Source organism: Ursus americanus, chromosome 2, assembly GCF_024610735.1.
Source record: "Ursus americanus isolate L20-20 chromosome 2, mUrsAme1.1.p, whole genome shotgun sequence".
Taxonomy (NCBI): Eukaryota; Metazoa; Chordata; class Mammalia; order Carnivora; family Ursidae; genus Ursus; species Ursus americanus.
Window position 1 is genome coordinate 78157023 of NC_142128.1, and position 27759 is coordinate 78184781.

The following is a 27759-nucleotide window of genomic DNA, read 5'->3' on the forward strand; positions in this document are numbered from 1 at the left end:
TTGTTCCCGCCTCATCCCTGACAGAAGCTCACCGATTGGCTCTCGCGCCGGGCGAACACGCCCGCTGATTGGTCGGGTGACGTTCTTGGAGGAGGGGGGCTGGCGCAGGGTGACCGTGGGCCTGGAGGCGCGCGAGGACAGCTACTTCGCCTGCGGCCTCCGGCAGCGCGGGCTGACTTTCGCGGCTCGCACCCAGGCTCACCCGGCCAGGGAAAGGGTTGCATGAGCGGTGGGCCAAGGGGTTGGGGTTGGGGTGCGGGGAGGACCTCGGGTCCTGGGCGGGGGAGTACAGGGAGGGGGAGGAGGGCCGGGGCGCGGGGGAGCGCAGGGACATGGCAAAGCTGGACGATGAGAAGGGGGCAGCGGTGGCACCCGGACACCCGCCCGCGAATGGATACCTGCTGGTCCCGGGGGGCGAGCCCCCCGGAAAGCTGAGCGCCGAGCCGCAGAACGGGCCCAAGGCCGGCTGCCTGACCCTGAATGGAGTGTCTCGGGACAGCCTCGCGGCCGCCGCTGAATCCCTCGGCAGGCCGCAGACGCCGCTGGCTCCAGAGGAGGAGACCCAGACCCGGCTGCTGCCTACGGGCCCCGGGGAGGAGACCCCCGGGGCCGAGGGCTCCCGGGTGCCCCAGACAGCGCTGTCTGCGCGGCGCTTTGTGGTGCTCCTGATCTTCAGCCTGTACTCGCTGGTGAACGCCTTTCAATGGATCCAATACAGCATCATCAGCAATGTCTTCGAGGGCTTCTACGGCGTCTCCTCCCTGCACATCGACTGGCTGTCCATGGTGTACATGCTGGCGTACGTGCCCCTAATCTTCCCGGCCACGTGGCTGCTGGACACCAGAGGCCTGCGGCTCACCGCCCTCCTGGGCTCTGGCCTTAACTGCCTGGGCGCCTGGATCAAGTGCGCCAGTGTCCAGCAGCATCTCTTCTGGGTCACCATGCTGGGCCAGTGCCTGTGCTCCGTGGCCCAGGTGTTCATCCTCGGCTTGCCCTCCCGCATCGCCTCAGTGTGGTTTGGGCCCAAGGAGGTATCCACAGCCTGTGCCACCGCCGTGCTAGGCAATCAGGTAAGAACTAGAGTGAGAGATGAAAATTCGATCCTTCAGGACCAGATCAAGGCATAGGCTGTATGAGCTAGGCATGCGGATGGACCCTCAGGAGGCAGATGTGTATAAATGAAGGAAAGGAGATGTGTCGTTACAAGGTAGGAGGCAGTCTTGGATTAAAGAGAGTATTTGATTTATTTGTAAGGACAGAACTTCAAAACCAGTTTGAAGTGACTACCTTATCATCTTGCTTTGAGAATTACCTATAAAATAAATAAGTGAACTGGCCCACAGATCCCTAACATCATAGAAAACTTGGCAGTGTAATAACCCGTGAGACTTAGGTATTTTTGTCCTCCCCAGTGTATTCTTTGTAAAAGGAAGTTTGGGAAGTTTGTTCTCATTTTAAATGATCCGTGTGAACAGCTCCTGTTTTATTTTATTTTGTTTTGTTTTACTTATGTATTTATTTTTCTAAAGTTTATTTATCTTTGGTAGTAATCTCTACACCCAAGGTGGGGCTGGAACTCATGACCCTGAGATCAAGAGTTGCACACTCTTCTGACTTGAGCCAGCCAGGCGCCCTTCCTGTTTAATTTTATATGTTAGCAATCAGCAGAGTGTCTGGTACATGATACTTACAAATGACAGCTACATAAACGTTCTGGTGGTAAAGACCTCACAACATGCCCGAGTCCAAGTACCAAATTTTAACAGTAAGAAAATGCAAGACAGATCACAGATCATGGAACCCATTCTAAAAGGGTGGCTTATTTTGCCAGTTCTCCCTTAAAGTGCTATCTAGTCCTTCTAACACCATAGGTTCAAATTCCAGTAGCATTCCAGTAGCATTACTAACTAGAATGGTGTGTGTGTGTGTGTGTGTATGTGTGTGTGTGTGTGTGTTGTAATTGCAGATTGATTCTTTTATTGTCATTTAAAATTTGCATATGGAGTTCTGTGATACTTTATGTACATTGTATTGAGTGTTCGTTCAGCTTGAGGAGAATGTAGTTAAAAATCTATATACCATGAACTTCACCTCTCTCTGCCTATATTCCTACATGCTATGTAACAAAAGAATGTTACTCTCTTACTTCCAGTCTAACACTTGTTTCAAGATCACAAGATTTAGCCAAAATCCATAAAAAGGCGAGCTCTACATGTTTATTACTTTATTTTTATCTTCTTTCTCTAAAAGTACAGAAGAAAGGGTAGCTTGTTGTTCATATTCAAAATAATTTATAACTGATATTTTAGTTGGTTGCTTCCATATGTTTAGATAGGAACTGTTTTCTTTTTTTCAATCTTTTTTAAATTTTTAAAAAAGATTTTATTTATTCGACAGAGATAGAGACAGCCAGCGAGAGAGGGAACACAAGCAGGGGGAGCGGGAGAGGAAGAAGCAGGCTCATAGCGGAAGAGCCTGATGTGGGGCTCGATCCCATAACGCCGGGATCACGCCCTGAGCCGAAGGCAGACGCTTAACCGCTGTGCCACCCAGGCACCCCAGGAACTGTTTTCTTAAAGTATTTTTCATTTACAATATTATATTCCATATTCATACTTCATTGAATGGCAGAAATATTATTAACTCCATATCTATGGATTATCTACTTATGGATAATAAATGGAAATGTTTTCTTATATGCAGATTTCCCTCTGATGTTCAGCACACCTCTGCCTTCTTCGTACGTTCTCCCTAGGTGTTCTTGTCCTTCCTTGACTGCAGTAGCTGTGCACGTGTTCATGGCCCTCATTTTCAGCCTAAATTATGGCATGATCATGTATAATAAGATTCAGCATTATTGAGCGTTCACCAAGAACCTGGCACCATGCTAAGTATTTTACATGCATTGTGTCCTTGAGCTTAATAATATAAGGTGGGAACCATGAGTCTCTCCATTTTCTATATACAGAAACTGAGACTTGAAGGGAATGAAATTATTTTCCAGGAGTCACACAGCTAAGTGGTGGCAGAGCATTCACACCCAAGTCTGTCTGATTGCTGCATCCTGGCTTTTCACTATCCATCTCTACGGCCAGGTCTCTAACCTGCGAGACCCTTTTAAAACATGGATCAGATCCATCTCTCTGCCTGGAATGTTCTTCATCCTAGGATCACATCATTACAGCCTTACTGTCACTCAACTCTCAGTTTAAATTCATTTTAAATATCATTTAGTGGCATTTCTTGAGGATCCCATTTAGAGTTGCCCAGTCACTCTCTTATTACATCATTATACTTACCTCCATATGGTGCTTATCACTGTCTGATATATTTATGCTTATATATTAATTGTTATTACTCATTTCCCATCCCCACCATCAGATTGTAAGTTTCATGAAAATAGGCATGTGGTCTGAATGTATACAGTTGTCTCACCAGCATTTAATACAGTGCCCCACACATTATATATTCTCCATAAAATTTGTTGAATAAATGAATCAGCTTCAGACTCATGTAGATACTGGCCAGCTGAATGTTTCCATATGATCCTGCCCATCCAAATTTGCCTTGTCTCCTTCTCATTTCTCTTCATTTCTACTAGCACTATCTTAGCTTTGGCCACCGGCAGCCCTTACCTAGAGGTTGCTGGCTGACTTTCCTATCTGCAGCTCTCGCTCTTTTCCTACTACTCTCCACATTCATGCACTGTGGTCCTTCTGATGTGCAGATCTGTCCAGGACACTCCCTTGCACTCTGCAGTGGTTTCCATGGCCCTTAGGATAAAATTCAAACTTTCTAATGAGACAATGTGAGACCGTTTGGATCTGCCTCCTGTCAACTCTTGGGCTTCACCTCTCCACACCCCCCGTTCCTCACATCCACATTCTTTCTCTGCTCTGAGGGGAATTGTCCACCACTTAGAGCTTCTCACAAGGTCATGCTGTCCTCCTTCCTTTGTACGTGATGTTCCCTTGGCTGGGAACACCCTGATTTCACTTGGCTAACTCCAGTTTCTTTTTCAGATCTTTGCTCCTCCAGAAACTCTTCCTGAACCCCAAGTCTGTACAAAGTGCTCCTTCAAAGTAGTTTCTAGCGTAGTAGCTAGGGTGACTGTATATTCCAGTTTGCATGGGATAATCCCTGTGTAGAGCTGTTCATTAGAATAACTACTCATTTAGTCCCTTTCGCTCTGAATAGTGTTCTCATTGGGATGATAGAGCATATGATCATCCCAGTCTTGGCACCCTCTACCTCTCCATCACTGTCTCTTCTAATTACCTGTTTAATGGTCTCTATCCAACTTTTTGTTAAGGAGCAAATGAAGTGTTTGGTGACTCTTACTATCTGCCTCAGCCTCCTTTTGGAAACCAGTCTTGGGGCCCTTCCTCCTCACCTCTATCCCTGAAAGAATCTGCTATTTTTCTCTATTGAGTTCCTTTAATACTTTAATTTTATTTCTTTCATTGTAATTATCATATTCAACCTTGAGTTTTTCTTACTGAGGTAAAATTCACAGAACATGAAATTAACCATCTTAAATTACAGCTCAGTGGCATTTAGTGCATTCACAGTGTTGTACCACCATCACCTGTATCTAGATCCAAAACATTTTCATCTACCTTCAAAGAAGACCCAGTACCCACTAAGCAGTCACTCTTCATGCACCCCTTCTTCTGTCCCCTGACAACCACTGGTTTGCTTTTTCTATGGATCTAGCCATTCTAGATATTACATGTAAATGGGATCATTCAATATATGACCTTTTATGTCTGGCTTCTTTCACTTAGCATGTTTTCAAAGTTCATCCATGTTAATATTTCATTCTTTTTAGGGCTGAATAATATTTCATTATAGGGATGTACCACATTTTGTTTATCCATTCATCCACTGAGGGACATTTGGGTTTGTTTCTACGTTCTGGCTATTGCAGATAGGGCTGTTATGAATATTCATGTATAATATTTGATATTTGTTTGAATACCTATCTTTAGTGTTTTGGGTATTTGTTTAGGAGTAGAATTGCTAGGTCATATGGTAATTCAATGTTTAAGTTTTTAAGGAACTGCCAAATTGTTTTCCACAGTGCATGCACTGGTTTACAATCCTACTAGCAGTGTACAAGGGTTGCAATTTTTCACAACTTGCCAACGTTTGTTATTTTCCAATTTTTTTTTGTTTGTTTATTTATTATAGCCATCCTTGTGGGTATGAAGTGGTATCTCATTATGGTTTTGGTTTGCATTTCCCTAATGATTAATGATGTTGAGCATTTTTTTTCATGTGTTTATTGAACATTTGTATATCTTCTTTGGAAAAATGTGTATTCAAGCCCTTTGCCCATTTTTGAATTGGATGTTTGTCTTTTTGTTGTTGAGTTGTGAAAATTCTCTATTTATTCTAGATGGTAGACCCTTCTTCGATATATGATTTGCAAATATTTTCTCCCATTCTGTATGTCATCTTTTCTCAGCCTTACTCTGCATATTCTTCTTGCTCTTTTTGATTGTAAGCATCTAAAGGGTAAGGATGGAATCTTACACATCCTTACAGCAGAATTATTCAAATAGTAGGAGTTTGTTGAACAGGAAAGTCATTTGTCAGCAACTACCCTTTAACAGTACAGTAAAAAAAAGAAAAAAAAAAGAACATGGTGTGGGTTTTTTTAAATAGTTATTTATTTGGGTAATCTCTACACGCAGTGTGGGGCTCGAACTTACGACCCCAGGATCAAGAGTCCCATGCTCCTCCAACAGAGCCAGCCCAGCATCCCAGAACCTGGTGCTGTAGAATGTGCACCTTACACCATAAATACACTAGCTGTCTTCTCTATGTTGTATTAATTGTCAGTATGTCCTTTTTTTCTCTTATTAATGGTAGCTATTAACAGGATTGTTTATTTTACAGCTTGGAACTGCAGTTGGCTTTTTGCTACCACCAGTTTTAGTGCCCAACACACAGAATAACACAGATCTTCTGGCTTGCAATATCAGTACCATGTTCTATGGAACAGCATCCATCGCCACGTTTTTATGTCTTTTAACAGTAATTGGTAAGCAAATTATTTTCCCTATTGCTTAAATAGATAAATGCATGGCAAACATATGGAAATAAACATAGCTGACCCTGAACATTTTTATGATAATATCTCCAGTGCCATTTGCTTGTTTCATTCTTGCTGTCGCACTTGTTCCGATAATGAATGCTACACCCCTAGGGATGTGTGATGGTCAGCCACATCTCTTTTACTATCATCAAGGGTTTCAAGACTAATTCATCTAATTTCTCTCCCTACTAATTTTCTTCCCTGATAACCGTTGTTTCCAACATGCTACCTGCCTCCTGTTTGCATCTTCCTCTACGTGCTCTGCGGCTTATGCTAACACAGCCAGGAACAAATTCTTGTCGTGCTTTGAAATGATGCAAAGAGGCTACAATCTTGTTTTCTTTTTTAATGAGAAATCCTTCCAAGGATCCCCATTTTAACAATTAACTGGATCTGAACATGTTGACCAGTGAACGATCCTGGGCAGTGGCAAGCTGTTCAGCAGTCTCAAACTGGCGACTGTCTGCTTGTTAGGCCACTCCAGCAAAGCACTACTGTCACCACTCGTCCCTGAGTCCTCTCGTCTGGGCCTGTCTCTTGAAGCAGTCAGTCAAAATCAGCTGCAAGCAGCCATCGTCAGTTTGGAAGAAGGTTTGGGAAGGTCTGCTTTTTAAAGTTTATTTTTAATGGGAAACGATTTTGCTTGCAGGGACGAAGGACAGGTTTTTTCAGTAATGTGGTTGCTAACGTCACTGTAATATTGCCCTTTGAGCACTCAGGATATCTTAACTTGATTTGAGGAAGAAAGCAACTTTAAAGTTGAAAGGCCATCTTTTAATCATGAATATTTACATTTATTGCATTATAGCTGGAGTTTTAAAATGTATAAGATTAATTTTTACCATGGCTATAATAGTAATGAAAAATTCAAATTTCGTGATCTCCAGATAGGAAATCCTTGTTTTTCAAAGGCATGTAGGTTGAAGACTGTTGATAGAGACTGCCTTCATAGATGAACTGCCCGTACATTTAACTTCCCTTTAGATAATGAAAAAAATATTCTCTCGGTAGCATATAAAGTATTCTGACATACCAAATCTACTCATTTTATGTTTCAATTAGGGAGTGACATTTAGCTGTGTAGAGACTACTGAAAAAGGACAATTATCCCTGTACTATTTCAGCAGTTTAACAAAGTTTTAAAAGAAATCTACAGTTGACCCTTGAACAACATGGGTTTGAACTGCACGTGTCCATCTATACACGGATCTTTTACAGTACTGTAAATATATTTTCTCTTCCTTATGATATTCTTAGTAAGATTTTCTTGTCTCTAGCTTACTTTATTTTGAGAATACAGTGTGTAACACATATAACATACAAGATATGAGTCAATTGACTGTTATCAGTAAGGCTTCTGGTCAACAGTAGGCTATTGTTAAGTTATTGGGGAGTCCAAAGTTATGCATAGATTTTCAGCTGTGTGGGGGATTGGTGCTCCTAACCCCCATGTTGTTCAAGGGTCAACTGTATATTTTTGAAAAACAAACTCTTAAGTCGTCTTCTCTGGGAGCCATATTTGATTTGCTAAATGACATATAGTTTGTATATATTTTGCATAAATGGATCCTCTATCAGCAATAGGGATTATTAATATGTAAAATCCTCCTTCCTACGATTGCTTGTGTATCTTCACATCAATTCTGGTTTTCCTTTTTTTAACTGTCTTTCATTGCTTTATCTCTTTGGAAGAAATGAGAGCACAGGCTCTATATAAGATATCTATACATATGAAATTATATATGTGACACATATGTGTTTAAGCATATCTGTATGAGATGCTACAAATATAAGATTTTTATTTGTCAGAGGAAGAGGACAAAAAGGCAATAACAATAGGTGTGTCCTTTGACATAGCACCTGTGTTATTTGAGAAATTAAAAGAGACCTATATCATGTCCATCATTACTTATTTATGCACTCATAGTTTCTGAGTGGAGATGGAGCCAGGAAAAAAGGGCTCACTGTCAAGTTTTGCTTGGTGACCCATAATCTTAATCTAATGAAACATAGTTTAAAAGGGAGATAATATACAGTTGTGACATGAATGTCAGGTTGAAAATCGTGACATTTAAACAAAAAAATTTATCTGTTTTCCTTATACTCAAATATTTGCTATTGAGGAAAATAGGGATTATTTTTAAAATCCCTGCTTAAAGGTCCTTAATTACTAAGATACAATCCTGCTTCCCTCTAAATACTTCCCATAAATACTTTGGAAACCCAACCAAATTTTATAAAGTGATTTGGCTTTGCTGTTGCTTTTCAGCAATGTGACATATACCAAATTGGTATTCAGCAGTCTTTGAAAAATGCTATCTGGAGGCTTCATGCCCTGTAACCCTATTGCCCTCCCTTAGTCATAAGCTTAGTCATGAGTGTAATCCATCTAGCATTTCTAGGAATAACCCAAGCCTTCCACCGAATCTCACAGTAATGCTTCATTCTTCATACCCCATGCCATTGTGGCCTCTAACATTTGGTGGTTTGGTAAGTACCAAACATGTTTAAAGGCATGCTACCTGCTGGATCATCTAATCTGCATAGCCATATGAGGGCGGTACTATTATCATTCCCATTTGATAGATGAGGAAAGTAGGACACAGAATTGAAGTGAATGTAATCCATCCATGGTCATAGTGAATACTGCAGATGAAATTTGAGCCTAGGTACCCTAACACCACAGTTAAAATGTTATATATAGAAATATGTCATTTTAATTTTTCTTTAGTCTTTTTTTTGTTCCAGTTCAAATTCCTCTTGTATAAGGGGTAATGCTGTTGTGTTTGAAGCTGTCCTTGTGCAGGAGGACAGTAAACTCTACCACTTAACTCAAATGTGCAAATTAAAATCCTTACCTTCCTGACTCACTAACATGAGTGGATGAGAGAAAGCAGAAGTAAAGGCAATCAAAGTATTTAATATTAAGGTACTTAAACACATGAGTATATAACATGGATATATAATTCTAGTTTTAATTCTTATATTCAGGATATTTATAGATAGGCTGCTATTGTAAACATTTAACAGAAATGTGTTTTACTTAGTCTATAAGAATTTCAAGCCCCTGAGATAAAGTCTCTGACTTTTAAAAGTAGGTATTCCTGGGGGCACCTGTATGGCTCAGTCGGTTAAGTGTCTTACTTCAGCTCAGGTCGTGATCTCGGGGTCCTTGGATTGAGCCCCGCATTGGGCTCTACTCTCAGAGGGAGTCTACTTCTCCCTCTCCCCGTGCTTGTGCTCTCTCTCTCTCAAATAAATAAATGGATTTTTTAAAAAAATAAGTATTCTTGAAAATGACACTGCATTCTGTGTAGCATTCCATAATGGCAAGATTATTTTGCATATATTATATCATACAATCCTCATAACAACTGGTTATTTCCATTTTATGTATGAGGAAGCTATAGTTGAGAGACAGGAATTGACTCCTTCTGAGTTATACAAAGATATGAGGCAGAGCCAGTATTCAAACCTCTACATATCTTGTTATAAGTTAATGTGTGGAATGTCTGCTTGAATCATACAGAGACAAATAATGAAATCAAAAGATAATGTTATTATCTAATTCCAAAAAGTGGTAGTAGTCCTAAACACAATAGATTTCCTTTTTTTTTTTTTTTTTTTTAAGATTTTATTTATTTATTTTGACAGAGATAGAGACAGCCAGCGAAAGAGGGAACACAAGCAGGGGGAGTGGGAGAGGAAGAAGCAGGCTCATAGAGGAGGAGCCTGATGTGGGGCCCGATCCCGGAACACTGGGATCACGCCCTGAGCCGAAGGCAGATGCTTAACAGCTGAGCCACCCAGGCGCCCCAATAGATTTCCTTCTTATTCATCATGGGAGAAAAGGTTTGAACGTGGTGCCCCAAAATCCTTTGGCTACTTTGGAGAATAACTGCTTGAATAGTTGTTTATTATTATTATTATTATTATTATTATTATTATTATTATTATTTATAAGCTCTCTGCCCAGTGCGGGGCTTGAACTCATGACCGGACATCAAGAGCCGCATTCTCTATTGACTCAGCCAGCCAGGGGCCCCAATAGTTAATTATTTTATTGGCACACATTTTTGGTGGGGAGAAGAAAGAAGAAGGCTATTGTCTTCATTCTTTAAAGGAAGCAATGCAGAGTAAACAGGGTCATAGACCAGTGGTTTTCTGCCCCTCCATTTCCTTTTCTTCATATAGACTGAAACCCAACTTTAGTGTATTGAGATATGGGCCTGAGATATGGGCCTGATTTTCTCCAACAGGGTAGATGACTACCTGAAACTAAGAGATAACACATGTATTCAGAAAATAAATTCAGCGAGGTTGAAGACTAATATGAATTGTTCTCTTTTTGCATTTGAGTTCAAATCTGAGCCATTTATACTTACTTTACCAGAGTAAATGCGAACCTAAGTAAGAGACCGAAGACTCACTCAATCCCCATGACTACCTTGTAAGCATCGTTTTTATGTTCTGAAACTTCGTTTTACAGCTGCGTGAGTTGTGTATTACCACTATTAACGAAAGGAGATATCTTGTATCTTAACTAGGACCCAAAGAGACTTTAGGAAAGGACAACAGGCGTTCTCAACAGTGCAAGGAGCAGATAGGGTAAACAGAAGAGAAGGGATTGCAACGACTTAAACATTTTATGTGTAGCAGTCCTCCGATATAAGGACATTCAAAAGTAAATATTCATGAGTATGTCTCCTCTTGAATTAGTTGTGACACCTGTAAAAATAGAAGTCTGTTTTAGTTTGGTAAGTTATCAGTATATGCTAATTAATCGATGTTTTGGGTGAGCTCTGTTCCATGAATCCACCTGGACCTTTTCAATTCTAGAGGTGTAATTAGATCAGATGATAAAGTTTGTAGCAAATAGTAGAAGAAAACAGTTACTAACTCAAGACAGTCCTCTAAAAAGTAACATATTGGTTTGCTCGTATCTGATGTTACCTGTAATCACAAATTGAACTAAGTGTAGAAATGGAATTGTTGAAGACTTTACTAGAATAAAAATTAATCTTGCTCAACTAAGAATAGAATAATCAGTGGGCAAGGTTGTGACATATTATTGATGGTTTTGCAGTTATGTGACTTGGCCAGATCTCTGAGTTGTAGTCCGTTTCAGAGGACTGAGAGGATATTCTTCAGAAGTTAATGAAAATGAAAGGCTCACTGTAAGACTTCACTACGTCTTTAAGCTTAAACTGATTTAGTCTGCTCACTAAGGGAGATCCATGTATTTAATTGCCTTCCCATGTGTTTCCAGCATTCAAAGAAAAGCCTCAGTATCCACCAAGTCAGGCTCAAGCCGTTCTTCAAAAAAGCCCCCCTGCCGAGTACTCCTATAAGAAATCAATAAGGAACCTATTTAAAAACATTCCCTTTGTCCTTCTCTTGATCACTTACGGTAAGTGGTTTTCTTTTACTTTGATTTCTGTATAAAACTTTGAGCATTGTAGATTCTTTTCATTTAATCTAGTGGTTTGCGCTTTAATTAATGAGATAGATTTGTTAACTGTAAAAAGAATGATGGCATAGTCATAAACTTAAATTTTGAACTAAAAGCAAAAACTTCAGGATCGATTTTCTTAATAATTTCTTAATCTGATTTCTTAATTCCTTTCTCTAATTTCTTATGTTTTTAAATAAAATATACTACATCTCAAATAGACAAGCACCGCCTCCTTTTTTGAGTTTCACCAAGTATTTTAATTAAGTCCTACTGCTGGAAGCATATGGAAAATGTCACTAGTCCTTTCGCTGACCCCTTGCAAACTGACATCTATTTTGACTACTCAGTCAAAACTGACATTAATGCGATCGCCCTAACCAGTTCTAACTTGAAAAGCAATTCTTATCCTTCTAGATATTTCAGGATAGCTGACAGATACTCACCCTGACGCTGTAGCTTTGACTGCAGGCACCAACCCATTTGGTTCCCTTCAGAGTTTGCTGACAGTTTATTCTTTGTTTTTTATATCAACACCGTTTATAATAACTGCTAACACACCCTATTTCTATCTTCCTTGTCTTCAGCAGTCACTCACTGCTGTTCTTTCTCTTCTTTACATCTGTTGGGGAGTGCATACCCTAGTACATAACCGTTCTACGAGTTGTAACAAATTATGCCCTGACCTAAACTCACTCACCCTTTTACCCGGATTACTTCATCTTCTTCTTTTTTTCAGTGAAAAGTTGAACACAAAAGTAGAACATTTAATATAGTGAATTCCTATGTACCTATCATCACCCAGCTGCAATTATCAACATTTCACTATTCTTGCTTTATCTCTTTCCTCTACATTTTTCCTGGATTTTTTTTTCCTGGAATATTTTTAAGCAAATCCCAGATGTTACATCCTATCGTCATTAAATACTTTGCCATGCCATAGTGCCTTTTCTTAATTTTGCTGGTTACCTCCACTGGTTAGCTTAAACCTAAAACACATAACTAGGAAGTAGAGAAAATACAGTGAGTGAGTGAGTGATTATTATCTATAAGAGCAAATTCATTTCTTTCTGTAGCCTGTCATTTAAGGAAGAAAGACTCCTACCTTCTTTATCTCTTACTGTCTCCCAAGATAAGCTTTCTATGAGCCAGTTTATAACCAGCCCCTTGTCACAGACATACACGTTCACACATACAAACACGCCTCCACGTGCATATATGCTGTGAATTCCAGTCTCTGTAATTCTGTGCCATTATTCTTTTTACCTGAAATGTACTCCTTTTTTCCCTTAAGCAGTCCTACAAGAGCTGGCTTAACGTTTGCCTCACTTACTCTCTAAAGTAAATACAAAAATCGTCAAAAAAAAAAAAAAAGAATCAGAAAGAAGGCATTGGGAAACACTGTGGAGAGTTCGCCAGGAGAGATGGAAAACTTTCTTGACCTCCTATTCTTCACCAAAGGGGTGCCTAGTTAGGGATTATGGTTTTGAATGAGTGTGTCACATCACACCTTTCTTTTTTTTTTTTTTTTAAAGATTTTTTTTATTTATTTATTTGACAGAGATAGAGACAGCCAGCGAGAGAGGGAACACAAGCAGGGGGAGTGGGAGAGGAAGAAGCAGGCTCATAGCGGAGGAGCCTGATGTGGGGCTCGATCCCAGAACGCCGGGATCACGCCCTGAGCCGAAGGCAGACGCTTAACCGCTGTGCCACCCAGGCGCCCCTCATCACACCTTTCGACAGTGCACCGGTCTCCCTCCATGACTAGTATTTTATATGTAAAGTTGGAGCAAACTCGGACGTGGGGTGGTTTAGATAGAGGCTATCCTCCTAGGACAGATTTTCAGGATTACATACAGGGTCCAAAACTTAGGAACCAAATAGTCTAAGGTAACATTTTCTTGAGGTAGGGCTATTTGGAGAAAACGCAATCCTTCACTATGCCACTCTTGCTATTTGCTATCTGAAACTCAGACAAATAATCTAGGCTCAGATAACAGTATTTCTTGCTCTTATGATCCTTCATCCTGACTCTTGCTATCTTTACTCAGGTCTGGAATAGATGAAAGATCAGCGTACAGTACAGTGCAGTAGGGTACCCTCAGGCCTGAGCACAGGCCTCCTTGCTTTCCTTGGTCTCCCCAGGCTAACCACGCTGGGTCGCTACATGTATCCGAACTCACTGGGAAGTGAGCATCAAAGGCCAGTTACTCGGGATGTTTTGATACGATCTTTAGACAGCCGTATGTCTCATCCTGCAATCTTCCATTTAAACATGGTTTGTAAGGGAACTTGACTAATTGTAAAACTCCCGCAAAAGAAGTAAGGGCCAAGAAACAACAAAGATAGTGTCAATGAAGAACAAGGTGAGAGACACATTCTCAAATATCAGGATTTATAAAACAACGAGAATTAGGATGCCGTGTATAAGCAAGGGATAGACTAGTAGATTACCGGAGTGAGAAGAGAGCCCAGTGACCTACTTCTCTGTATCCGTTTGCAGGCCGGTTTGTATGATAGCAATGAAATTCTGCGAATGAAGAATCTCAATGGCCTGACACGTCAAAAATTCATTTACTGCCAGTGCTGCGTGTTCAGCGTGAATTGGCAGCAAGGTGCTGCTCCCCAGAGTTAACTCAGGGATCCAGAATGACATCTTGGCACATGCTATTATGATTACTAGGGCAGCAAATGGGAAATGTCACTTTTGCTCACATTTAAGTCATATGGCCATGCCCCTAAGTGGCTGCAGACGCTAGAATACAGTGATCCCCTGATTCCTAGTTTCACTTTCTCTGGTTTCCGTTACCCATGGTCAGCCACAGTCAGGAAGCTGGTGCTCCTCCTTCTGACCTATCACAGAAGGTCAACAGTAGCCTAACCCTACGTCACACGGTTTATGTCATTCACCCCACTTCATCTCATCACGTAGGCACTTTATCATCTCACATCAGCACAATAAGAAGAAAAAATACAGTACAATAAGATTTTGAGAGAGAGGGACCACATTCACGTAACTTTTATTACTGTATATTGTAATTTTTCTATTATTAGTTATTGTTAATCTCTTACTGTGCCTAATTTATAAATTAAACTTTACCATATATATGTATGTATGTACAGGAAAAAATATGGTGTGTGTCAGGTTTGGTATTATCTGCAGTTTCAGGCATCCTCTGGGGGAACTTGAAACAAATCCTGTGCAGATAAGAGGGGACTACTGTATTTGCAAAGAGCTCTAATGACTAGAACATGTATATATGAAAACTAGATGTTTGTGTAAGAGAGACTATATAGAAATTGCCCTGGGATAATTGATGATCCATATGGGAAAAATAAAACTAGCTCTCTAGAACATACCATGAAAAAAATGAATTGCAATGGATTAAAGACCAAAGGGTGAAAATTAGAACTTTCAAGTTTTAGAAGTACATGTAGGAAACTGGCTTTAGTATTCTTTTTTTTTTTTTTTTTTTTAAGATTTTATTTATTTATGTGACAGAGAGACAGCCAGCGAGAGAGGGAACACAGCAGGGGGAGTGGGAGAGGAAGAAGCAGGCTCCCAGCGGAGGAGCCCGATGTGGGACTCGATCCCGGAACGCCGGGATCACGCCCTGAGCCGAAGGCAGACGCTTAACGACTGCGCTACCCAGGCGCCCCTGGCTTTAGTATTCTTAAAAGAATTTCTTGGGATGCCTGGGTGGCTCAGTCAGTTAAGCATCTGCTTCGGCTCAGGTCATGATCCGCCAGTCCTGGGATCGAGCCCCATGTTGGGCTCCCTGCTCAGTGGGGAGTCTGCTTCTCCCTCTCCTTCTGCCCCTCCTCCTGCTTGTGCTCTCTCTCTCTCACTCTCATTTCTTTATTTGACAGAGAGTGAGAGAGAGAGAGAGAGAGCACAAGCAGGAGGAGGGGCAGAAGGAGAGGGAGAAGCAGGCTCCCCACTGAGCAAGGACCCCGATGCGGAACTCGATCGCAGGACACTGGGATCATGACCTGAGCCAAAGGCAGACGCTTAGCTGACTGAGCCACCCAGCGTCCCATGAACTAGAATTTCAAGTATTGACTCTGATAAATCTAAAAACTATAATATTGAGTGACAGAGGAAGCTATAGATAGATACAAATAATATATTATTTATATAAAGTTCAATTACATGCAGAATGATTCTAATTGTTATTTATGGATACACATATATTCAATATCTAAAATGATAAGCACCGGGGTACCTGGATGGCTCAGTCGGACGTCTGACTCTTAGTTTTGGCTCAAGTCATGATCTCAGGGTCCTAAAATTGAGCCCCGTGTCAGGCTCCCTGCTCAGCGGGGAGTCTGCTTCCCCTCTCTCTCCTTCTGCCCCTCCTCCACTCATGCCCTCTAAGATAAATAAATAAATCTTAAAATAAAATAAAGTAAATAATATAAAATGATAGGCCCTAACAGGAGGGTCGGGGTTACCTCTGAGAAAGAATGGGAGAGAAGAACAGGATTAGAGATCTAAACAGTGAATCTGAAACAAAGATGGCAAAATGTGAGTGTTTGACAAGCTGGGTGATGAGTAAGGGTATTTGTTAAATTATTCTCTGCACTTTCTTCTATGCTTGAAATATTTAATAATACACTTAAGTCTTGCTAGAGGCCCACAAATGTGCCAGTAATCAGCAGGATTCAAACCCAGTCATATGCTTTCTGATAGCTAGCTGTTTTTTATTTTTCCTTTTTAAATATTCTGGAATTAATATTATCTTACTAATTGCCTTGAAGTCTTTGCTGCAGGGGTGAGATCTCTGAGGTGGAGATTCTGTCTCCTGTTTGAACACTCACTAGCTCGGGGACATTGTGGGTGCTCAGTGAGCAGTCCACTCAGTGCTTCATTGCTCTAGAGTGTTCTGCATGGAGATGGGAGTTGTGGTCGGCATATCTGAGTCCAAACAATAATAGATGGTGTAATGACAGAAGTTTACTATTGTAATCTCTGTAAGTTGAGGTGTTAACTTGATCATTCCATATTCTGAAAGGGAATGGTCAGAGTTTTTAGTTTTCTCTGGCAGCTGTCTGAGAAATACGTTATATTTTCACCATTGTCACAGAGTACTCCATTATCACGTTACGAACTAATAAATGGTACGTTTATAATTTTCTGTTTATTATTGTAGGTATCATAACTGGAGCATTTTACTCAGTGTCAACATTATTAAATCAAATGATACTGACATATTATAAGGTGAGTTTCCGTCTAGACTGTGTCGCATGCCTGGCCAAGAATGTTATTTAAACAGCGTAATTCCTGTTAGCATGATCATAAGATTAAAGATTTATTGGGCGCCTGGCTTGCTCAGTTGGGGGAGCGTGCTTGACCCTTGATCTCAGGATTGTAGGTTCAAGCTCCACGTGGGATGTAGAGATTACTTAAAAATAAAATCTTAAAAAAAAAAAAAAGATGTATGACCTTGTTGCTTTAAAAGATTTTCTTTGAGAATACATTTAATCCAATTTATAGAACACACAAAATGGAAGGAAGAAGGTATTATTGCTGTGACAATACATAAGTCTTTTTTTCAGTCCTTTTTAAAAGAAACATGACTGGTTATATGGGAAAAACAAACAATTTTAAAGGAAACCAGCCCAAATATAAAGAAGTAAAGATCAAGCTGTGACCTGTCTTTGCTTTTGAAAGGAGAAAGCAGTTGTAATATATAAAAACTATCAGATTAATCTCCTTCTCAGACTTCTGTGAATTACATGAGAATTCTAACAAAAATCATTGCACTTTCTTAACCATAGAGGATCAAGGAAAATTTATTTTATTTCTCCCACATTTTAGGTTTTCTTTTTTTTTTTTGGTTTGAAAATAGAATGTCCTTGATATGTGCTTTACCTGCCCCCTACCCCCTCACCCTAACAGATGTACTAAATTTCCTACTATTTTATCCTGTTATTTTCATTGACTATGAAAGGTATGGGAATGTGAAAGATCTATTGGAATTAGAAGTATCTGATTAACTTCTTATGAAAATTTTTTTAAAGGGAGAAGAAATCAATGCTGGAAGGATTGGGCTAACATTGGTAGTAGCTGGAATGGTGGGCTCTATTCTTTGTGGCTTGTGGCTAGATCATACCAAAACATACAAGTAAGTGATAGTAGATAAATGTGTGGTGTACAGCCTAGGGTATTTGGGGTTTAATGGAAACTTTGCTTTTTATTTTAAGAAATTTAAAAAGTGTTATTATTACTAAGAGACTTGGATTCTAGACATTCTTAGATTCCCTTCACTTCTGAATGAAGTCTATATATTGTCTTATTTTATCAGTCATACTTTGAGAATTTGAATACCTTATGAAGCTTCTTCCCCTCTAATAGGAATCATGCACACATATGTCTTTAGAAGGGATCATTACTATCCTACAAAAGCCCTTTCTGAGAAACATTTGACTTCTGACAGAGACTTTATCCTGTTCTTTTCTCATGTCGTAAGCTTAAAAACAAACAAACAAAAAGTTGTCTTTCCTACCAAAAAATTGCTATTGAGCATAAGGCATTTTTGGTAAAAAGTTATTGCCTAGGAGTGCCTGGCTGGCTCCGTTGGTGGAACATGCAACTCTTGATCTCAGGGTCATGAGTTCGAGCCCCATGTTGGGTGTAGAGTTTACTTTAAAAAAATAATAAAATAAATAAATAAATAGAATCTTGGAAATAAGTCTTTAAAAGTCTTTGCCTAAAGTGATCCACACTATTGCACCACTTAACTATAATATAATACATAATATGAAAATACTATATGAATTATACATTTATATAATCAAAATTTTAATACAAAAGAAGAACTTAGGAATACCAACTGGGAGACTGAAAAGGGATTTCAGGGGCAGCATCTTTTACATTGAGCCTTAAAAGAATAGCCATATTTATATGGCTATATATATATTTTTTGCTTTTTTAATTTTAAGTATTGTTGACATACAATATTATATTAGTTGCAGGTGTGCAGCATAGTGATTCAACAATTATTTTCTTTTTTTAATTAAGTTTTTAAATTCCAACGTAGTTAACATACAGTGTTATGTTTCAGGTGTACAATATAGCGATTGAACAATTCTATACATCACTCAGTGCTCATCAAGATAAGCGTGCTTTTAATCCCCTTCACCTATTTCACCCATCCCCCCACCCATCTCCCCCTGGTGACCATCAGTTTGTTCTCTATAGTGAAAAGTCTGTTTCTGGTTTTCTCTCTCTTTTTTTAGCCTTTGTTTTGTTTCTTAAATTCCACATATGAGTGGAATCATATGGTATTTGTCTTTCTCTACTTATTTCATATAGCTAGATCTGAATAATATTCCATCGTATATATATGCCACATCTTCTTTATCCATTCCTTATCGATGGACACCTGGGCTGCTTCCATAGTTCAGATGACTATATTCCCTGTGCTATACTTTTCATCCCCGTGACTTATTTATTTTATAACTGGAGGTCTGTATCTCTTCCGGTCTTGAAGGAGCGGCCTTATGTAGGAACGTCCCCCGTGTAGACTCTGTGTGCCTGGCTGCTTAGGCTGATCAGCTGGAGCTGGATTTGGTCCGGGCCAGAGGTCCTGGTGTGCTCCATGCCAGAGGCCACCCTGGTGGGATGGCTAGAGCTAGAGCACATTTGGGCCCTGGGGGTCCCAGGGGCTTCATGTCAGGTCCACATTGGCAGAATAGCTGGACCTGGAGCAGGCGTGAGGCAGGGGTCCTGGGCATTTGTAGGCACTCTGTGCCCTGGCTGCCGTGGCAGGATGGCTGGAGCTAGAGTAAGTGCTGGTGGGGGTGCTCTGCACCGGGCTGCCCCGGTGGGACAACTTGACCTGGAGCAGATGCAGTCGGGAGGGCTTCCCTTGCAGGACAGATGGAGCTAGTGTGGGCTAGTGGACTCTGTCCCCGTCTGTGCTCTCAAGGGGCCGCTGTAAACAGTGGCTATCACAAGCATCTCCAACTCCAAAGTGAGTTCCAGCAGTTTCCCCACTGTTTGGCAGACACTCTAGGGTTAGTAAATGGATTTCCTTCACTCATAGTCTAGTTGCTCCTTAAACCACTGTTTTGTTTTTGTTTTTTTGCTGTGCCCCAGGGCAGGTGAATCTGAACAGGGACAGCTCAGTGATATCTGTCCCTACTGCAGGTCATAGGGTCTCCAGTGGGGTTCCCACTGTTACCCTGTCTCTGTCTCTCCCGATCCTCTCTATGTGGTCCCTCTACCCTTTATTATGCAGAAGCTGTTCAGTCAGTCTTCAGTTCTTCTTCAGGAGGAATTGCTTTCTTTCTTTCTTTCTTTCTTTCTTTCTTTCTTTCTTTTTTAAAAGATTTTTATTTATTTATTTGACAGAGAGAGAGAGACAGCCAGCGAGAGAGGAACACAAGCAGGGGGAGTGGGAGAGGAAGAAGCAGGCTTCCCGAGGAGGAGCCTGATGTGGGGCTCGAACCCAGAGCTCCAGGGTCCGCCCTGAGCCGAAGGCAGATGCTTAATGACTGAGCCACCCAGGCGCCCCAGGAGGAATTGCTTTCTATGTAGATTCTATGTGTCTGTGGGAGGACATGAGTTCAGCGTCTTCCTAGGCTGCCATCTTGGGCCCCTAAGTCAAAAATAGCTACTTTTTTTTTTTTTTTAAGATTCTATTTATTTATTTGACAGAGAGAGAGAGAGAGCGAGAGAGGGAACACAAGCAGGGGGAGTGGGAGAGGGAAAAGTAGGCTTCTCGCTGAGCGGGAAGCACAATGCAGGGCTCGATCCCAGGACCCTGGGATCATGACCTGAGCCAAAGGCAGATGCTTAACCGACTGAGCCACCCAGATACCCCAGAATAGCTACACTTTTTAACAGGCAGAATCTTCCCAACTGCTTGGGAGAAATGAATGAATGGAACTATAAATAAATGATGGAATGAAATAAAATTAATGCATGAAATATGGAACTGTCACCTATGTATCCTGTGTACCTTTCAAGGCTCAAGATATGTTCGATATCATCATGTAAGCCCTTCCAAAGACCTCTCATGTTGAAAAACTCCAAGACAGCTCTCCCATAATTTAAGACAACACTTGCTGTAGTTTCATTATTATGAAATGGTAGCTTACATTCGATCTGTAGATAAAGGGAACATATGTACAGGATTAAAATTATTCCTAGCCTTTGGTCCACTTTACAGTTAGAAAACTTGATAGGCATAGAAATGTCTTCTTTGTTGTCCTGATTTTGTTCTCAGAGTAATTGCCATTCATTCACCAGACTTGTGTTGTGGCCATAGTTCAGCTAGGGATTGTGACAAGCGACATAGAGTCCCTGTCCTTGAGACATTTATGGTCTAGATGGGGAAAATAGAGTGTTTGTATATGAAAAATAATAATGTAACAGACTAAAATAGATGTCGTACACCCAATAGATGTCTGTCATGTGACAGTTACGTAGCTACTAAGATGATAAGGGGATTTGGAAGAAGAGACAATGTTATAAGCTGCCGTGGTTAGGAAAGGGTTTTGGGAGAGGTGGAATTTGAAGTCAATCTTCAGATACAGATAGGGAACTATCCCACTTGGTGGCACAAAATGATTTGATCCATATGAATATTCCTTCCTGTCTGAACATTGGATATGGTGTGAGTTTTGTTGGTTGCTACTGTTGAATCTTAAATGTAAGCTTTAAAGTCCATGCTTTGGTGGAAACATTTTCCATACGACGGAAACCTAATCTTGAAAACCAAGGCATTTATTACTGTATAGAGAGAGCAATGGTTAGCGACAGGATTTTTATATACCTAGGAAAATCAGGCAAAATACTAACAATTTTGTTTTTGTTTTAGACAGACAACTTTGACAGTTTACATTTTGTCTTTTTTTGGAATGGTTATATTTACTTTCACGTTGGACCTTGGATACATTATGGTCGTGTTTGTTACGGGAGGGGTGCTCGGGTAAGCATCGTGTGTGCGTGTGCGTGTGCGTGTAGGAGGAATGTTAGCGTGCTGTTACAATTTTGAAGTATTACTACTGTGGTTTTAAATTTTTAGTTCATTCAAATGTCCTTTAATATTTTAAACTTTAAAGAATCTATCCTGTGCACATAAATACGTAATTCTTTGGAAATTAAAAAAAAAAAAGTAGTTTACAATGTTTTTTTGGTATATATGATAAGTGAAAAATGGATAAGCCTTCCTTAGTCCAGGTAGCTTTATTTAGTTAGAAAAACAACTGAGTTCGCAAATTAGAGGTAAATTTTTCTCAAAAAAAGAAAAACTTAGGATCTGCTTTACTTCTTAGTTCTTCTGTCCCTGGGCTGATTGGTGAATAACAATAGGGCCTTACTGTCACACATGAATTCAAAACGTTCAGTTATCTGATCACTAGAATAGGCCTGAGAAGTAGAACGATTGCCTCAACATGTGATATGCCCTCAGTTAACTGTTTCTATAATTCTGGATTTATTTTCCTAGTTTCTTCATGACCGGCTACCTCCCAGTGGGTTTTGAGTTCGCTGTTGAAATCACTTACCCTGAATCTGAAGGCACTTCCTCTGGTCTTCTCAACGCTGCTGCACAAGTAAACCTCTGACTTCTCTTAAATCTGAGATGATTAGTTTGCTGACTAGTCCAGTGGATAATAAAGTTAAAAAGAATTTTTGTTCGAAAGATTCTACCTTTCAATGAATGTTTGTAGAAGCTAAATCATATGAATAAGATAGGAACAGTTCTGGGGAAAACGTTGCACTTACTTCAAAGAAGCAAACTTAACAATTATTTCTCTTATTTTAGATATTTGGAATTTTGTTCACGTTGGCTCAAGGAAAGCTCACATCAGACTATGGTCCTAGGGCAGGAAACATTTTCCTCTGTATTTGGATGTTTCTAGGCATCCTTTTAACAGGTAAATTAGGGCATTTTCCTGGCAAAATTACTTATGTCATATTGTCTTTATATTTAATTTTCGTGTCTATTGATTCTCACTGACTTGGCAGAACTCAGGGGGAAAAAAGAGATACAAAGCAGGATATTGTCTTTTCCCAAGGATATGAATCTATCAATTCATTTTTCAGATTTTAACCTCAATACTGTTACTATGCATAAAAAACAAAACCATTGTATTAAGGGTCGGTAAAAATTCTGGACAGACCTGCTTCTCACGGGCTGTGTGACTTTAGACAAGTGACTTCACCTCTCAGATCCTCCTTTTCTCATTCATATAACAGGGTATTAAAAAGCCTGCCCTAGAGGGTTGTGACACGGATTAACTGCGGTGCTTCATGAAAAGCTCCCAGTGTCGCGTCTGGCACCTAGAACATGCCTAATCGCATCCTCAGTGATGATCGTGTGTGGTGGTGGAAATAGCACATGGAAGGGTTAGCCAGTAGTACCCGAGATAGGGATAATCAGAGTAGACATGGGCAGGAATGAGAGTAGGGCCCAGCCTGCCCAACACTAGAAAAAGAGCACAGAAGAGGGCTTTTATCTGTAGTCTGTCCGGGCGCATTAGCGTAAAAATGGGTTTAGAAGCAAAGTTTAATGTCCGGCAGTGTTTCTACACACACGTTGCTTCATCTGGTAGCTCGCTTGGCTGATTTCTTCAGTGCAAACTATTTTATACAATGTACACGGTACCTGCCAACCGAGCCACATATCCTGCCTCCTCCGCCTTGTACTTGATGCTCCAATGGTCCCCAAACTACCTCCAGTGCCAGATTCTTGTTCATTCTATTCCTGTCTCGCATTCTTTGCATGTACTGTTTCCTGCCCAGAATGCCTTCCTCTCTCTTCTTGTCTGCTTGACAAGTTCCTACTCATTTTTCAAGTTTCAATTCAAATGTATCTCCTCTAGCAGGCCTTCTGTGATTTTCTCCGGATTGACAGAGGCCTTTTTTTCTCCCATGCTCCCACCACACCTTCTACATAACCTGTGTGATTGCACCGATCCCACAATGTTATAATCGTTCGCATGCCAGTATTTCCTTAGAATCGAGGGTGCTCTAGGGAAAGAATTGTGCTTTTCACCTTTGCCTCTTTGGTTCCCAGCATCCTGTATGTGTTCACTGATGAAGGAATTGCTAATTAAATTAGTGCCTTAGAGAAACACTAACATTTTTTTTTTTTGTATTTTGTTTATTTGTAGAGAGAGAGCGAGAGAGCGAGCACAATCAGGGGCAGCGGCAGGCAGAACAGGCAGAGGGAGGGGGCGCCTGGGTGGCGCGGTCGTTAAGCAAGGCTCGGTTTATACATGACAGGAGATGGGTACTTACTGCCTTCGGCTCAGGGTGTGATCCCAGCGTTCTGGGATCGAGCCCCACATCAGGCTCCTCTGCTGGGAACCTGCTTCTTCCTCTCCCACTCCCCCTGCTTGTGTTCCCTCTCTCGCTGGCTGCCTCTGTCAAATAAATAAACAAACAAACAAACAAATAAATAAATAAATCTTAAAAAAAAAGAAAAAAGAAGAAGAACAGGCAGAGGGAGAAGCAGACTCCCTGATGGGCAAGGAGCCCGAGGTGGGACTCCATCCCAGGACCCCCGGGGCATGACCCGAGCCAAAGGCAGACGCTCAACTGATGGAGCCACCCAGGCGTCCCTAGCATTTTTTCATGCTGTGAGGATGCCGCTGAATATGATGGTACTACAGTGCGCTAAATGTGGCAACATCCAGAAAGGCCTTGTACTGCTTAGAGAAAAATATATCCCTCTATACTCTTTGGTAACTCTACCGATGTTTCTCTATTTCAGCATTAATCAAGTCGGATCTCAAAAGACACAATATAAACATAGGAATTGCGAACGGTGATATTAAAGCTGTAAGTAATGAATATATTTATGACTATACTATGGAGGAATGTGTGAAATCAATCTGTCTAGTCAGCTCTTTTGTATTCCCGAGCCAGCTGTCGATCTGTCATCATGGCATATGCCAGATGCCGTAAGGGTTTTTTATCTTATGATTCTTTCTCCAGGTACCAGTTGAAGATAGTCCCACAGATCAAGAATCCAAAACTATGATGATGTCCAAGCAGTCAGAATCGGCAATCTGAGGTGAAAGAGAAAGTTGACATCACGTGATAGTTGAGCAGCGAGGCTCGGTTTATACATGACAGGAGATGGGTACTTACTTGAAAATTATTACGTGACCGCTGACTACAATTACTGTCTTGCTTCGTTGTTAACGTAAAGCAAGATTTTGCTTAATATGCTTTGGCTCACATCCTATTCACACTACCACTTAATGCACCTAGCATCCCATTGCTAATCTTCTATTGCCGATCAGAAAGTAAGCTTCCTGACATGTATTTTCCGAAAGTGGTTTTTTTGTTGTTGTTGTTGGGTTTTTTTGGAAAATGGAAGGTCAGAAGGCTCTCTAAAATGATAATGTGGAGGTCTAATCCCTTTAACTCACATAGGAGTACATGCCATTTAGAACCAAGTGTGCAATATATTCCTAATTAGCTCCCTTTCCATTATTCTTACCAACTGTCCAATCCGCCTTAGTGGGAGTACCAGTGTGGCACTTCGAACTCCTCAAAGGACAGCACTGGGATGAGACTTCCACGGAAACCTCTAAAATTTTTCTGGTTTCTTCTCTTCTTGTTAAACAATGCTTTGCAACATGTATTGTCAGTGGCCATCAAAACTGTTCTGTGTACACGCTGAAACCATGACTTTGGTCTTAGACGCTAAGGAGCCAGACACAGGCTCATTATCTTGAGTTCTCCGCACTGCCTTCCTATCACGGTCTAAATGCTAATACTGTTCCTTTCACTCCAACTTGAAATAGAGTAATTTTGTACCCACTCCCCTGTTGACTCTTCTTTTTTCAACGCAGGCATACCTCGGAGATATTGCAGGGTCAGCTGCAGACCATTCAGAATAAAGCAAATATCACTATAAAGTGATTCAAATGAATTCTTTGGTTTCCCAGTCCATATAAAAGTCATGTTTACACTATTCTGTAGTCTAGTCAGTGTGCAGTAGACTGAAAGAACAAGGTACATACCTTAAAAAAGACTTCTTGCTAAAAAATGCTAACCACGATCTGAGCTCTCAGTAAGTCATAACCGCTGATCACAGATTACCTACTAAAGAGAATAATAATGAAAAAGTTGGAAATATTGCAAGAATTACTAAAATGTGGCACAGAGACATGTGTGAGCAAATACTTCTGGAAAAAATGGCACCAATGGACTTCCTTGATGCAGGGTTGCCACACACCTCCAATTTGTTAAAAAAACAACAACAACAACAACTCGGTATCTGTGAAGGGCAGTAAATCAAAGCACAATAAGACGAGGTGTGCCTGTGTATGACTTTCTAGCAAGAAAACGCCATCCTACGTGTTGTTGGCTTTTTCATGATGTCTTGCAATACTTTGGCTTGAAGGTTATGGAGATAAATCTATGGTAACATAGCCCAGGGGTTCTCATTCGTGGAGACCTCTGGAAATACTGTCTTCGTTCCGCACTATCATACGTATGACCGTTCTCCTTTGAGGAATACTGTGACCGGGTACGTCCTCCCGCGGCGTGCGGGGGAAGAGTATTCTCTGCTTCACCGGACGGTACATAGTCTCCACACTGCTGGAAAACTTCTGCTCTGTTACATGCTCAGGGTAAGGAAAATAGGACCAAATGTGTTTCTACAGTGCCTACCACTGCGTTTTGTTTACAATGAGAATTTAAATGTCGTTCCTGTCCTGACTCTCCGAAGCTGATAGGGAAATATCTTTACAATAATGACATCGAAACAGCCATGATATTGACATTATGTCCACATCAACCAAAACAACAGCAACACCAACCCAGTCAGGTAAACCCTTGAATACTCTGACGTGAATTAGCAGTTCTGATTTGGGCGTGTTCTGTGCATTGCTTTATAGCGAAATTATAACATTCTCTGTAATCGGACGACAGCAAATTATGTAGAATCTTACCCTGGAGAATGTGTCACCAGAAGAACGTAGCTGGAAATCAGGAGCTCTGGGGCTGTGACCTGGAGCTGTTTCTGGCTGTCCCTGTCACCCACTGGCCAGCATTTTCCTTTCACTTTGATCTCAAAGATCCTTTTTGAATCTTAAACGCCACTCGTCATGGGGTAACCAAATCACTGAACCACAGGAACTTAAATCTAGCTAGAGAAGAATCCCCTGGAGAATTGGATACACAGCTGTGATTGACACTTCGTGGATATGGGGAATTTAGCATCTGTTTTTTGCTTTTTTATTCAGTTGGTGATAGCGTAGGCAGAATATGCTGGATCATTAACTTCTTTAGATACTTACGTCACAGGTTTTATGGCCAAAAATATATTCTAAGATCCCTCCTAAATAATTACTTTTATTTTGGAACTATCAATTGTTTAAAATAATCACGTACTTGTTGAGTTCCTAAACTTTCGAAAAAATTACAGATAAAAGTTGAACTACTTTGTTTCTGAAAAGCATAAATGTCCTGTGTGTCTTTCTTTGTTGACTAGAAAAAGGATGAAATATGATGTTCCAAAACACAAAATGGATGGATAATTTTTTCTGTATCTTGAGTTAAAGTTGTAGCAGGTCAAACAAGAACGTCATATAAATTCTGTCTTATCTTTGGAAAATGGAGTTGGGTAACCAGTACTTGTGTAAGTTTTAATGAAGTGATTTTAGAAAGAAATTGGATGCTTTTAAAAGCTGTTGCATTTATAAATGTTGCAAAAACAACAACAAACAAACACTAGCTTTTGCCTTTTGTGAATGTTGGAGAAATGTCTTTAAAAATGTGTTTGTGTGTAAACTCAGAGTATTGCCAGAATGTCTGTCTGTATTAAATCATCTTTCATGTTCTAATTTTTGCTTTTTGTACTATTTGTCGGTATGCTTGTCCTTCAGTGTTTCAGACCTGAAATAAATTTATTTTTTTAATGTTCATTTTGTATGGCTTTTTTTTTTTTTTTTTTAAAGTTCTGATGCTTAGGTGCACATGGGGAGTGGAAAGGGACTGTAAGATTTCAGAATGGGCCAAGGAGGCAGTTTTGTGGAGCGCGACGAGACCAAGTCCCCCAGGGTCAGGACTAAAACAGCAAAGTAGTAAGGGCTTGATCTCCTTTGGTGCCTGACTCCTCCTTGGGCAGATAGGTGCCTACCATGAGCTGTCTGGGGACCCTACCCCTAAGCTGCTGACTTTCCCTCTTTCCTCTGGTAGCGTGTGCCTGTATGGGAACTGACATCCCAC

The 27759-nt window shown here is 40.6% G+C and overlaps 1 protein-coding gene across 1 annotated transcript; it reads left to right on the plus strand.

The window, feature by feature from the left end:
• The first annotated feature begins 101 nt into the window (after nt 1-101).
• Nucleotides 102-27455, plus strand: FLVCR1 (FLVCR choline and heme transporter 1). The gene is made up of 10 exons (XM_045787873.2): nt 102-1070; nt 5905-6049; nt 11373-11513; nt 16709-16776; nt 17580-17683; nt 21386-21496; nt 22016-22121; nt 22334-22445; nt 24287-24354; nt 24511-27455. The coding sequence occupies exons 1-10, from the start codon at nt 333-335 to the stop codon at nt 24586-24588; spliced, it is 1671 nt and encodes a 556-aa protein (XP_045643829.1). The 5' UTR covers nt 102-332; the 3' UTR covers nt 24589-27455.
• The last annotated feature ends 304 nt before the right edge of the window (nt 27456-27759 follow it).

Excerpts from the sequence above, each read along its gene's own strand:
- FLVCR1 (XM_045787873.2), top strand. The coding sequence starts at position 333 with ATGGCAAAGCTGGACGATGAGAAGGGGGCAGCGGTGGCACCCGGACAC. Across the intron at positions 17,684-21,385 it reads GATCATACCAAAACATACAA|ACAGACAACTTTGACAGTTT; the intron begins GTAAGTGATAGT and ends TTTTTGTTTTAG. Across the intron at positions 22,446-24,286 it reads TCTAGGCATCCTTTTAACAG|CATTAATCAAGTCGGATCTC; the intron begins GTAAATTAGGGC and ends TCTCTATTTCAG.